The sequence below is a fragment of the Eublepharis macularius genome, chromosome 9 (assembly GCF_028583425.1).
Source record: "Eublepharis macularius isolate TG4126 chromosome 9, MPM_Emac_v1.0, whole genome shotgun sequence".
Lineage (NCBI taxonomy): Eukaryota > Metazoa > Chordata > Lepidosauria > Squamata > Eublepharidae > Eublepharis > Eublepharis macularius.
In genome coordinates, this window is record NC_072798.1 from 70,819,511 (window position 1) to 70,832,201 (window position 12,691).

The following is a 12,691-nucleotide window of genomic DNA, read 5'->3' on the forward strand; positions in this document are numbered from 1 at the left end:
TGCTTTCAGGGATGTCTCAGCAGACCAACTTGGTACTTACCTGAAACTACCTTCAGAAACTAGGGCTTTTCTTTAAAAAAAAAACAACCCTTGACATTTCAGGTTTTAATGAGCAATTTTACGTTCTCTTTGTGTCCAGCATCTCGCCGGACTGAAATGGGGCGGGGCATACAATGCGAATGAAAGACTACACCGAGAGGGAGTTGTGAGCCAGAGTGAAATTCGGGATTTTTTCTTTTATCCCCCCTTAGAAGCGGGCGAGGAGCCGCTGACCGGCGCGCGTGCCTCTGCCTGAGTGAGGGAAGGTAGCGCGAGGCTCCTCCAATCACTGGCCAGGTCCCTGCCCCAAGGGGGCGGGCAGAGGCTTTGATGTCGGGGGTCCCGGGGTGGCCGCAGAGTCCGAGGGAGGCTGGCACCCTTCCCTCCGGGTGCGGCGCGCAAGGGAGAGACGGAGCAGCGCTGGAAGGAGCGAATGCTTCTCCGAGGAAAGCCGCACGCATCGAGCTTTCGCCGGCGAGGGAGAGCCACAGCGGGAAGCGAGGGAGGCCGGGCAGCCACGGCAGGGAACATGAACGAGCCGCGCACTCTGCGGTCGGTCCAGCCGGCTGGCTGCTCTGGCCGCTGAGGCAGCGCTGCTGAGGGCGAAGGACGCGGCGGCAAGAGCGCCGGGTTCCCGCAAGGGGAAGGCGAGGGAACCATGCGGAGTCTCGCGCGGCTGCTGTGCCTCCTCGCCATTCTCTTCGCGAGGACGTGGGAAGTCCAGCTGCACCCCAGGCAAGGTAAGGTAAAGGAAGGGGCCGCAGAGCGGGGAGGGGGCGCGTCGCGTCTCCTCGGCGCAGTCCGGGGCTTCCTGGGCGCTGCAAGCCGCCGTCCGCAGATGCCCAGCACGCCTTTCGAGGAACCGTTCAGCTGCGGCATCGGCGTGAGGCGAAGGCGCGTGCGCAACAGGGGAGGGGGAGAATTTTGCACGTGCGAGGAAAAGGCGCAGCGAAAGCGAGGGAGGTGCGAGATTCCTGCTTTGCAGGGCATGTCAGGTACGCTGCAAGTCGGATTGGGTTGCAGTTAGTTACTCAACGGGGATAGAGAACTATTGGTTACACCCTTAGAAAAAAAGGGATTAATAATCCACCTGTTAAAGGACTGGTCAAACGGCAGGAGTCAGCCCGGGAGCCCGGCTTTAGAGCCAGGGAAGTGGTGGATTCCGGCCCGGGCAGTGCTCCGGGTAGGATTGCCCACTCCGGGTAGGGAAATTCCTGGAGATTTGGGGGGGGGGGGGTGGAGCCTGGGGAGGGTGGGGTTTGGGGAGAGGCGGGGCCTCTGCTGGGTCTAATGCTGTAGAGTCCAGACATTTCCTCCCGGGAGAACTGATATCTGTTGCCGAAATAAGTTGTAATTCCAGTTGATCTCCAGCCACCATCTGGAGGTTGGCAAACGTTAAGCAACAGCAGTGGCGGTCCTCCAGAATTCATTTATAATAATTCTGCCTCGTCGTTCTACAAGCAACGGGGCTTTCTTCTTGTTCTGCAAGCACCTGGGAAAAGTCTGGTTGAGTTGCACAGTGCTTTCTTTTCTTCTTCCCACCCACCAGTCAACCCACTCCCCCCACCCCACCCCCGTGCTCCCATCTCCAGCTATATTTATTATTTAGTTCATTTATACCTTACCTTTTCCCAGCCAGATTGCTACACAATGCACTGAGATTAGACTGATTATGTTTCATTTTGTGAGGGGTATATTTTCCTGTTTGTTTTTTTTTTAAAAATGGCACAAAATCTCTAAAGTAGCCAAACACAGACATTGGTATTGTTGGGAATGTCAGATAGGAGTGTGAGCCCAAATGACCTTAAAAGGATCTAACTGTTTTGATGTTTCACCTGTGCATGATGAACATATTAAATGGAATTATTTGTCTGTCAGAATGATAGACTACAGGTTACACCCCTGTCAGACTATTTATTTCAGATTTTTGTAAACTGTTGGACCCTCAAGAACTTGCAGAGAACATCTCATTTTCATTTCCCTCTCCATTTCCACTTTCCTTTCCCTGAAAACACTCACATCCTCTTTCCTACCTTCTTCCCACCCAGCAACCCAGTTGCCTTTGTCTTCCTCTCTCCATCTTTAGTTTTCCCTCCTTCTTGACTCTTGGTAGTGTCTCCCTGGGAAAAGTCTGGTTGAGTTACACAGTGCTTTCTTTTCTCCTTTCCACCCAACAACCTACTTTTTTTCCTGTCATCCCATCTTCAGCTATATTTATTTTTTACTTCATTTATACCCCACCTTTTTCCATAACGAGAACACAAAGCAGCTCGCATCATTTTCTTCTCCTCCGCATTCTCCCTATAACAACCCTGTAAAGTAGATAAGGCTGTGTGTGTGTAACTGACCCAAGGTCACCCAGTGAGCCCCACAGCCGAGTGGGGATTTGAACCTAGGGCTCTCAGATCCTAGTTTGAAACTCTAACCACTCTACCACACTGGCTTTTGTGAGGTGGCTGCTGCTTACATTAACAAGCAGTCAGGCTTGGGTGAGTCATGCAACTTGCCCTACGGTTGCTGCTGGGCCTGCCCCCAATGAATCCTCCCTCAAAGTCCAAAACAACTCTGGAAAGGACCCTGCCACTCCCCCTACCTTTTACTGACAAGTCAAGTCTTACTGTGGTTACCTAGCTAGCAAAGGGCATTTATTCCTTAAAGCTACAGGTGGCACTTCTGTTATATTGAGGGATTTTAAAACCCCCAGTGTACTTTTAAAAAAAGATTTCAGATTTTTATGCAAACCTGAGTTTTTTCTCTGGGTTGTAGATAAATCTGTCTTGTCTGTTCATGGTTCCAGTCTTTGGATTTAAGTATCCATAGATTTGGCCATGTTGAGAATTAAATACACTGGCAAGAGGGAACCCTCAGAGCCTTCCGGTGTGTGTGTGTGTGTGTGTGTGAACATCTAATTTCCTCTCCCCCAGCATATTCTCTTTCCCTTCCCTGCCCACATAGCCTCTCCCCCTTTTTGTGCTTACATCTCCACCTTTATGCCCCCTGTCTTCAACCTACCCCTACCCCCCTCCTGGCAGCCTCTCACATATGGCCCAGTTGCATGGTGGGGAACCTGCAAGGAGTTGCAGTGGGTATTTCACTATTCCCTATATCACCTCCCTAACACTATTTTCTGTTTCCCTCCTCTTGGCAGCCTCCATATGCTCACCTTTCCCTATATCCTTATCTCCTTCAAACCCTCTAGCAGGGCCGGATCGAGGGGTGGGCAGGGGGGTAGCCTTCCCCCGGCGCCGCCAAAGAGGGGGCGCCAGGAGCGGCTGCCAGACCCTGCGAGCGCGCTGTGGCTTCCTGCGTGGGAGGCTGAGCGCAGGGTTGGGAGGCCCTTGCCAGCCCCGCCGATGGGGCACCTGGCTTGCTGTGCGCACAGGACCTCCCAGCCCTGTGCTCAGCCATCCATGTGGGAAGCCAGCTGCCCTATCGGCAGCGCATGCTCTCGCCACCACCAGTTCCGCGGCGCTCCGTGTGCTGGGGCAGCCGGCTTGCCGCGTCGGCAGCACAGGGCAGTGGGGCAGGCCAACCGCGTGGCGGGCCTCCTAGCCCTGCGTTCAGCCGCCCGCGTGGCAAGCTGGCCGCCCCAGTGCACAGAGCGCCGCAGAGCTGGCGGCGGCGGCGGCGAGGGCATGCACTGGGGGAGCGGGCTTGCCGTGCGGGCGGCTGAGCACAGGGCTAGGAGGCCCTCCGCGTGTGGCAAGCCAGCCAGCCGCCCCAACGCACACCCGTGCTGCCGCTGCCAGCTCCGCAGCACACCGGGTGCTGGAGCGGCCAGCTTGCTGCGCGGGCGGCATGCCTCCCGCCCTGCGTGATGACGTCACAAAAGTGACACAGCGCTGGGAGCGCGCGTGCACACACGCACGCGCACAACCCCAGGCAGGGTTGCACCGGGTGCCTGCGCCCGTAGATCCGGCCCTGCCCTCTAAACAACTTACCTGGTATCTGCCCCTCTATCTTCGCCTATATTTCTTAATTTACTTCATTTATATAGTGCCTTTCTCTAGAAAGCAGCATACATAATTCTTCTTGCTTCCATTATCCCCATAATCTGAAAGGTAGATTAGGCTGAGATTGTGTGACTGGATCAAAGTTACTCTCTGCAAAGTTACACTCTGCTTCCACAGCAGAGTGATGACTCGAACCTGGGTCTCCCAGGTCCTACTCTGAAACTCTGTGAGCCAAACTACAAGTGACGAATGGCCCAGGTTGGATACTTGTCAACTTCCCTCAAGTTTTGATGGGAAATGTAGGCAGCTTGGCGGAATGTTGGACAAGTGACAGTTGAAAAGTCCATTAGATGGCAGTTGGAGAGCCAAGCTGCAAGACTAGGATGCCTAAATTTCCCATCAAAAATTGAGGGAAGCTGACAGGTGTCCAACCTGTGTCATTCGTCACTTGTAGCTTGGCCCTAAGTGTGTGCAAGGGGGCAGTGTCTACTCACACTAGTAAACCCATTGTGAAGCAGAGAAGGCTCAGCTAGGCCTCAGAATGGAGAGAAAAGGGGGTTGCAACCACCTTGTTACCTTTCTGCCTCTCCCTGGACAGCTCCTTCCCAGCCTTCTTCATTCCTTCTTGGCTTGCTGGAATATCTCCCTCATATTCCTCTGCACAAGGTCATGCTGTTCCAAATGAGGCTCTGCCTCCTCATGAGGAGGCCCAGCATTACAAGAGGGCAAGGAAGTGTCTGTGGTTCTCACTCAGCCCTGCCCCTTCCCTGCCATGACCAAGCAGGTGATTTTAAAGGGGCCAGCTTCTCATGAGTTGGCCCTGCTAACTGGTTGCCTCACGTGCCTGCCTTGTCTGGTCTGCTTTTGGCTTCAACCAGGGACGCTGCAAGGGAATGGATGGTGTCGAAAGCAAAAGCTTATGCTCTGAACTGGATAGTCTACAGGTTCAGATATGCTGGTGACAACACACAGAGGGTATGTATGGCCCTTATTAAAACAGCAGATTGATTATAGCAGTTGCCCTGGAGATTTGTCAGTTTTGACTCATCTACTTTGATAGACTATAAGCAAATGATCAAGAAACTCTGTGGGCTGTCTCTACTGTTTTGAAAGTCTGTCCTATTTCATTGCAGAGACTTTGGTGAAACATCTCTCATCATATGAAATAGTGACACCGATGCGAGTGAATGAATTTGGAGAGGTTTTCCCTCACACGAATCATTTCAAAAGGAGGAAAAGGAGTACACTAGCGGAGTCCATTCCTTTCAGGACCCACTATCGCTTCAGAGCCTACGGGCAGGTTTTCCAGCTGAATTTGAGTGCTGACACCAGCTTCCTTGGCCCTCATTATACAGAAGTCCACATGGGGGCTGCAGAAAGTCATCTCCCCTCTGATTTGCATCACTGTTTCTACCGCGGACACGTCAATGCAAAGGAAACGCACACAGCGGTCTTCAGTCTCTGTGGTGGCCTGGTAAGCTTTATGTTTGCCGTTTGTTGCTGTGCAGTCCCTTTTGTCTGAAGAATGGATCATAAGAGCTAATGGCTGAGCGGGAACATTTCTGCAGTGCTAACTGCTGTGAGAGACGGTGGCACCTGCCTTTTAGCATTGGTGGTAGGCCAGTTGAAATAGTTTATTTTGGGGGATGTACATGTCGCATTTGTATAACTTCTACCTCTGCCTTAATGGCACACTCCCTGATGTCTTCTGCAAGAGAAGGGTCTCCTTTCACAGCAAAACATGCAATGGAACTGTACTGTGGTTTGGAAATATGAGAAGCCAAAGACTTCAGCAGAATGTACCTTCCTGAAAGGATTTTGGGAAGAGATACTGTTCCTCTGTGATTTTGTAATGTCAGTCACCAACATAAATAGCATAATGTGTATATATAGATATTTTACTTCAGAAAATGCTACACTATCTTCATTCATCTCCAGAATAACCTTCTGATGTAGATAAGTAGTATTCCGGTCATGCAAATGAAGACTAAAGGGCTGTTGCTCATACCTATTCCTCTCTCCTCTTTATTCATTGCCCTTTTCTTTCTTATGTGCTGCTTGTATACCTGTGTGACGGGTCAGCACGAGACGCCATGCTGGAAGGGCAGGGCGGAGCAGTGGGGTGGGAGCTTCAAAAGGAAGACACACAGCCCAGGGAGAGGTGGGGCATTAGAGAGCGGAGTGGTGGAGGTGGAGAATGAGAGAGAGACGAGAAGGAGCAAAGAAGCTGAGGTGCAGAGCTGAAAGAGCTGCAAGCAGCCGGGCTCGGAGACGAGGCAAAAGGTACAGAGGTCCAGTTTCAGAGAGTCAGTAAGAGGGGAGCGGGGCTGCTCCATGCAGAACCCAGTCAGGCTACCCAGGACTCCTCACCCTGAACGACGCTACAGCCTACCTGCTGGATAAGACACCCTGCATTGAGCTCAGGAGGAACACAGGTGACAGGAGCATGGGAGACCTTAGAGGCCAGGAGACCCCAGTCAGGCCAGGAATGAGCTGTAAGGCTGCCACCCGCTGTTAAAGGGGCTGTGCCTCCTCTGGGGCCACTGGGGCAATCATCACAACCCACTCTAGGACATGGGGAGACTTCCTGTCCCCTAGGTGAGCTTGATCACAATGGCCATTTCTCTGTTCCACTATGTGCCTCTCAAGGTTCAAGGCAAGCAGTGTTTATTGTAGTTCTTTCGTATGCCTCTCCTTGCCGAAGGAACCAAGTCTGAGGCCAAAATCTCTATGACTTCCTTTGTTATTGGGAAACAGAACTATGCAAGCAGCATACGTGGGAAGGTATTTTATTTTTGGGTTATTTAATGTACACGTTTATTGGAAATAATGTACTGTGCCCTTTAGTTGATACAAGTTCATGGTACATCTAACAGGAAACTTTAAGCAACAGTGATTAAAACCAACAAAAATACAATAAGGCCGTTTCCACATGGCCAATGCCTCTGGAAGATCACGTGAATCTCACAGAACAAAGCATCTTCCTCGCATGATTTCCCGGCATGATCCCATTTAATGGCGCGATTTCTGACATCATCACGCCATTAAAGGGGATCGTGCTGGGAAATCATGATAGGAAGATGCTTTGTTCTGTGAGTTTCGTGCGATCTTATGGGCGCATGTGAAAACCGCCTAATAAATGAGCCTAAAATTATTTTAAAATGGGCAGCAGGCAATTTAAGAAAAGATTCATATAAGTATGTTAAATAAATCAACTTGCTAATGAAAGCAAGATATACAAAAAACAGAAAGTAAAGGTAACAGCAAGTGCTATTTAATTAAGGTTCCAGATGATGTCCTAAAAAAAGGTGTTTCCCTGATGACAAGGTGGTAAAGAGTCCAGTAGCACCTTTAAGACTAACCAGCTTTGCTGTAGCATAAGCTTTCAAGAACCACAGTTCTCTTCGACAGATGCAGAACTCTCTTCATCGGAAGAGAACTGTGGTTCTCGAAAGCTTATGCTACAGTAAAGTTGGTTAGTCTTAAAGGTGCTACTGGACTCTTTACTACTTTGCTACTACAGACTAACACGGCTAACTCCTCTGGATCCCTGATGACAGTGTCACCAGGAATGAGGCAAAGTTTACTTCCTTGGGGAGGGAGTTACAGACTTGGTACAACTGTTGAAAAGATACTGTCCCATATGGTCACATAATTGTCTTCTGCTGGCACACCAAGAGTGGCCTTGGGTTCTTTAATGTAACCTGAGCTTGCAGGTTAGGAACCATATGAACAAAATGGATTATGTTTTTGCTGCAGGGAATTTTTGGTCATGTGGGAACAGGTCTTTTTACTTTCAGTCTGATTTGAAATTAGTTATTCAACTTTTATTTATGCTCAGTTAATGTTTTGGTAATGTCAGCAGAACCTTATTTTGACTTCTTTAGAAGCAAGTGTTTTTTGAATTTTGTGTTGATTTAAGGAATACAGATGTCTCTAGATCATTGGTTTTTTTGGAAGCTTGTAAAGAATGGGGTATTCAGCTATCTTCTTAATTTATTGTTTTACAATTCTGGTACATGCATTTGTAACCCCAGTAGTCCTTCAAACGGCACTAAAATCAGCACATATATCATAGATCATTGGGCATGAGTCCTATTGATTTAACTTGGATAGAACTGTTTGGATATTGTACTTTCTGCTTGGGTGTTTTCATGTTCATGATAATTACAATTAGCTGTGTTTTGAAAGAGGTGCTTCCACATGGTTTCGTTGCCTCTAATGGAGAGCAGCATGCATCATTTTAAAGGGAGCTTCCATACAACACTGGACTCTTGTGAGTTCAAATTGTGGATCTCTAGGGCCTTTCTTTTTTGAGCCAGATCAAAGAAAAGCTTCCCTTGATCTTGCTCAAAGGAGGAACTGTGGAGTGCCAATCAGGTGGGTGGAGCCAAGCTATGCCTTCAAAACAGTTGAGCTAAACTCTGCATTACCTCTCATTTTTTAGCCCTTTAAATCTGCCCTCCCCCTTTCTTATCTGAGCTGAAATGTACTTTATGATGTGGCTCAGGTAGGAAAGTAGAAAGGAGAGGAAAGCTGATTGCTGGGCTGTGTGGGAGGCAGTACTTCTGCAGTGACACAACAGAGGGAAAGAGGTTGGGAGAGAGGCAGTAGCAACAGTGAGATACTTGGATGGGGCTTGTGGATGCTACTCGCCCCCTTCTCATTTTGGGAACTGCTGCTGTCAAGACAGGGGCACTTGCTCCCGCCATCATGTGGAAGCAAGCAAAGATGGTCCCACTCTTGCCCCCGCTTACCTGGCTGGTGTCTGTTTGTGGGGAACACACCTCCTAGGGCGTGGTCCCGAGCAGTACAGCACAATTTGGCCGGATTTGGGCCACTGTGGAGCACAATGCCATTCCCGTGCACCGCAGTTGCCAGGTTTGGGCCAATTTGGGCTGAATTGGGCTACTGTGGAGTATGGGAGCAACCCTAGCTGGGGGATCTGGCAACCCTAGCTCCAAGTATTTTCTTAAGGACTGGATCTAGCTCATCCATTATATGTTCCATTAGGCAAGCCCGCTTGTCCTATGAGTGCAGTGTTGGGTTTAGAGGAAGTCTGCTGGTGAAAGGTCCCAATCTTAATGTACGCTGATGATGCTGTTCTTTTATCCCAAACAAGGGTTGGTCTTAAGCGAGCTCTAGTAAAATTTAGCGAGCAATGTGACGCCGAACTACTAACTAGGAGTGTGCACTTCGGGTTCCTAGTTCAGAAAAAAAACCCAAACCGGGCCCGATTTGTAAAGATTTGGTATTTCCTAATCGGGCCCAGTGTGATGGCCCCAATTCGGAAATACTGAATCAAAGCTTCCCGAAGCTATCAGGATTGCTTTGGGAAGCTTCGGGGCCTTTTAAAGGGCTCCCTCCCATGAACACCCCACTTACCTGGAACATCCTGGCGGCGGCTGAAGCAGCGGCGTGGGCAGCAGAGGCACCGGCTGCAGCCTTCCTTGCCACTGTGCTGGCTGCCGCCGCGGCCGAAGTAGCGGCACGGGTGGCGGAGGCGCTGGCTGCGGCCTTCCCTGTCACCCTGCTGGCCGCTGCAGCGGAGGAGATGCCTGCTCCGGCCTTCGGGAAAGGTAAGTGGGGTTGGGGTTGGGGGAAAGGGGGCTCAGGGGGAGGTGGGGGTCTCACTTTGGTATAATGATTATGAAGCATACTGGTTACGGGAATATAATATTCTTTCTATGTATTGCATCAGTTCAGTTTTAATGAAATATGTAAAACTTAGGTCTGTAGAGTGCTATACTGAAATAAATATTTGGTATTCTGACTACAGTTTTATTGCCTGTAAAAGGGCTAGTGTTTAATGGCTTACTGCAAACGTAACAAAATTACTGTATGGAAAGTACTTCCATTGAAAACCTTGCACAGATATCGGTTGTTAACCTTCTGATCTCCCAGAGTTCTGGAATTACAGCTGATCTCTAGACTACAGTGATTGGTTCCCCCGTAGGAAATGGCTGCTTTAGTAGGTGGCCTCTATGGTATTGCACCATGCTGAGGTTCCTCCAGGGCCAGATCTACAGGCGTAGGCGCCCATGCAACCCTGCCTGGGTTTGTGCGTGCGCTCCCAGCGCTATGTGATGATGTGACTTTCGTGACGTCATCACGCAGGGCGGGAGGCATGCCGCCCGCGCAGCAAGCTGACCGCTCCAGTGCCCGGTGTGCTGCGGAGCTGGCGGCAGCGGCACGGGTGTGTGCTGGGGCGGCTGGCTGGCTTGCCGCACGCGGAGGGTCTCCTAGCCCTGCGCTTAGCCACCCGTGCAGCAAGCCAGCTGCCCCAGTGCACGCCCTTGCCGTCGCCACCACCACCAGCTCCGTGGCGCTCTATGTGCTGGGGCGGCTGGCTTGCTGCGCAGGCGGCTGAATGCAGGGCTAGGAGGCCCTCCGCGCAGTTCGCCTGCCCAGCTGCCCTGTGCTGCCGACGCGGCAAGCTGGCTGCCCCAGCACACGGAGTGCCGTGGAGCTGGTGGCGGCGGCGGTAACATTTCTTACAGGGAAGAGTTTTTCAATGTGTAAAATTTTGTTATATTTGAAGCAGTTATAAGAGTACAGTTTAAACTCCAGTAAATCAAAAATGTAGTTTTAGTTGAAATGTTGTTTAAACCAGTGATGAAGTCAATATAGTTTTAGGAATATAGATATTAACAGAATGTTAGAAAGGCAACAGGGATCCTAATTTAACAGCACACAAAGTTTTCTACAAATTACCAAAGGACATGGGAATGTATAATGATACCTTGGAATCTAAAGAGAATGTCTGATCATTTTCAGGCAGACATAATGTAGAGATCGTTCTAGTGGTGCAAACTAACAACATTTTCTAAGTTCTATATTTTTCTTTTACTGTCACTTCATTGGTCAGTTTTCGCTCCCTACAAAAATGGGCAACCAGATCTACGAGGATTTCACTGACTCCATGTGGATCAAAATGGCCTCTCAAACATAGACCATACAGAAAAACCAAGAGGTAAAATATTCATCGTTATTTAACTGAGTTGATACACAAGACTGTTAAGAAAAGCAGGATGGAAGATACCATTCTGTACAGTCAGCTGTGATCTCTTTATTTATGGGCTCACAACGTTCATAAAATACAATAAATTAATCATAAAACTATAAAATCATCAACAATCTTAAGACATTAGTTAAAATAGTCTAAGCGTCTTATCCATATCATTCAATTTGAGGTTTAAGGAATGTTTATCACCTTTCATGGATATAGCTAGAAATATAGGGGTTGATGGATTTGACCAAGAAGATCATAGATGTTTTTGCACACCTGCCCCATAGCTAAACATGCCATAAAGGTAGTCTAGAGGCCTAAAATAGAACAACCTTGGAGTGGGCCATGAAACAGAGCAGTAATACAGTTGTATGTAGGTTGGGAGCTCTGGGTTGGAAAATTCTGCATTTTCCCAACTCTCGGGAAATTCCTGGGGATTTTGTGGGTAGAGCCTGGGGAAAGCAGGGTTTGTGGATGGGAGGGAGCTCAGCAGAATATAATGCCATAGAGTTCACCCCCCCCCGCCCCAGATCGCTCCTCAGGGGGTTTATTTCCTCTTCGCCTCCTAGAAGGGGAGGTGAAACTGACAGAGCAGGAAGCAAAGAGGAAATTAGCGAACTCTCTGAGGAGTGATCTTTGCTGGCTTTGTAGAGAGGGGAAATTAACAAAGCCTTCCGATCTCTTTTAAAACTCAGCTTCCCGGCTAACCTTGTGACTCCCTTCACGTGCGAATCCATGTGTAATTCGTCTCTTGTAGTTTAGCTCTGAGAGAGGGAGGTAGCAGTGAATATACTGCATTGTGCAAGAGGTTGGACTACGAGACCCTTCGCGTATCATTCCGCTCTATGTTTCTGTAACATAGCAATCTTAAATTCAGTTTTATTGTATAAATGTTCCTATGGCTTCTTCTAAAGAACATACTGTTTCCTCTGTTGGAAAAAGGTACAATTTTCTAGAATACTGTTCTGTCTCATAAGGCAACTCCTGTGATATTACAAAAGATTTCGTTGCATTCTGTAAGATAAACATTTTATTATATTGTATTCTGTAAGAATGTTATTAACTGTTAGACCTAGTTTTTCTATTGCCCAGATGTTACCTCTGTGATGTAAGTTATGGAACATGACCAAGAGCAAATCTACATGGTGTAGTTTTGCAGTAGTGCAAGCATGAATTGTCCTTTTTGTGCCAATACTTCAGTCAATCATCTGTTTGTTGCCTTTGGTGGTGGTGGTGGTGGTGGGGGGGTTAAGAATAAACATTTTTTTTAATGCTCAGTGCATACCTAGTAAATTTAAACAGAATTTAAGCCACCTTGCTGAAGTGTCGTCAATATTTTTCAGTGTGCTATTTCCCTCTTGCTTTTCTCATAGACTCTTAAAAGATCCTTCCAGCATGTATGCTTCCATTTAGTATACTGTGTACACAAATCAAAGGGCTTTTGTTCTCTTCATGCATGTATAACTCCCACTGAAGTAAATAGGATTTAAACGTGTAGATAAAAAGGCAGAATTTGACCTCATGGCCACGTGGCGGGGGTTAAAACAGTCTTTTTATCACACTGCAATGGTATTTTAATTTTTTAAAAAACTAGAATTTGAAAAAGGCTGTTTCAAACTTACTTGCTGTTTGAAGGCATAGTTTTGTTTTATCATGTATAGTTAGTTGTTTATAGACAGCAAGGGCAGGA

At 48.5% G+C, this 12,691-nt stretch overlaps 1 protein-coding gene across 1 annotated transcript in view; it reads left to right on the forward strand.

The window, feature by feature from the left end:
• Nucleotides 1–697: 697 nt before the first annotated feature.
• ADAMTS20 (ADAM metallopeptidase with thrombospondin type 1 motif 20) overlaps nucleotides 698–12,691 on the forward strand; it is a 93,491-nt gene continuing 81,497 nt past the window's right edge. The window contains exons 1-2 of the mRNA XM_054989207.1: nucleotides 698–779; nucleotides 5,126–5,466. Of these exons, the coding sequence (XP_054845182.1) occupies nucleotides 698–779; nucleotides 5,126–5,466 (423 nt within the window). The remainder of the gene's footprint in view (nucleotides 780–5,125; nucleotides 5,467–12,691) is intronic.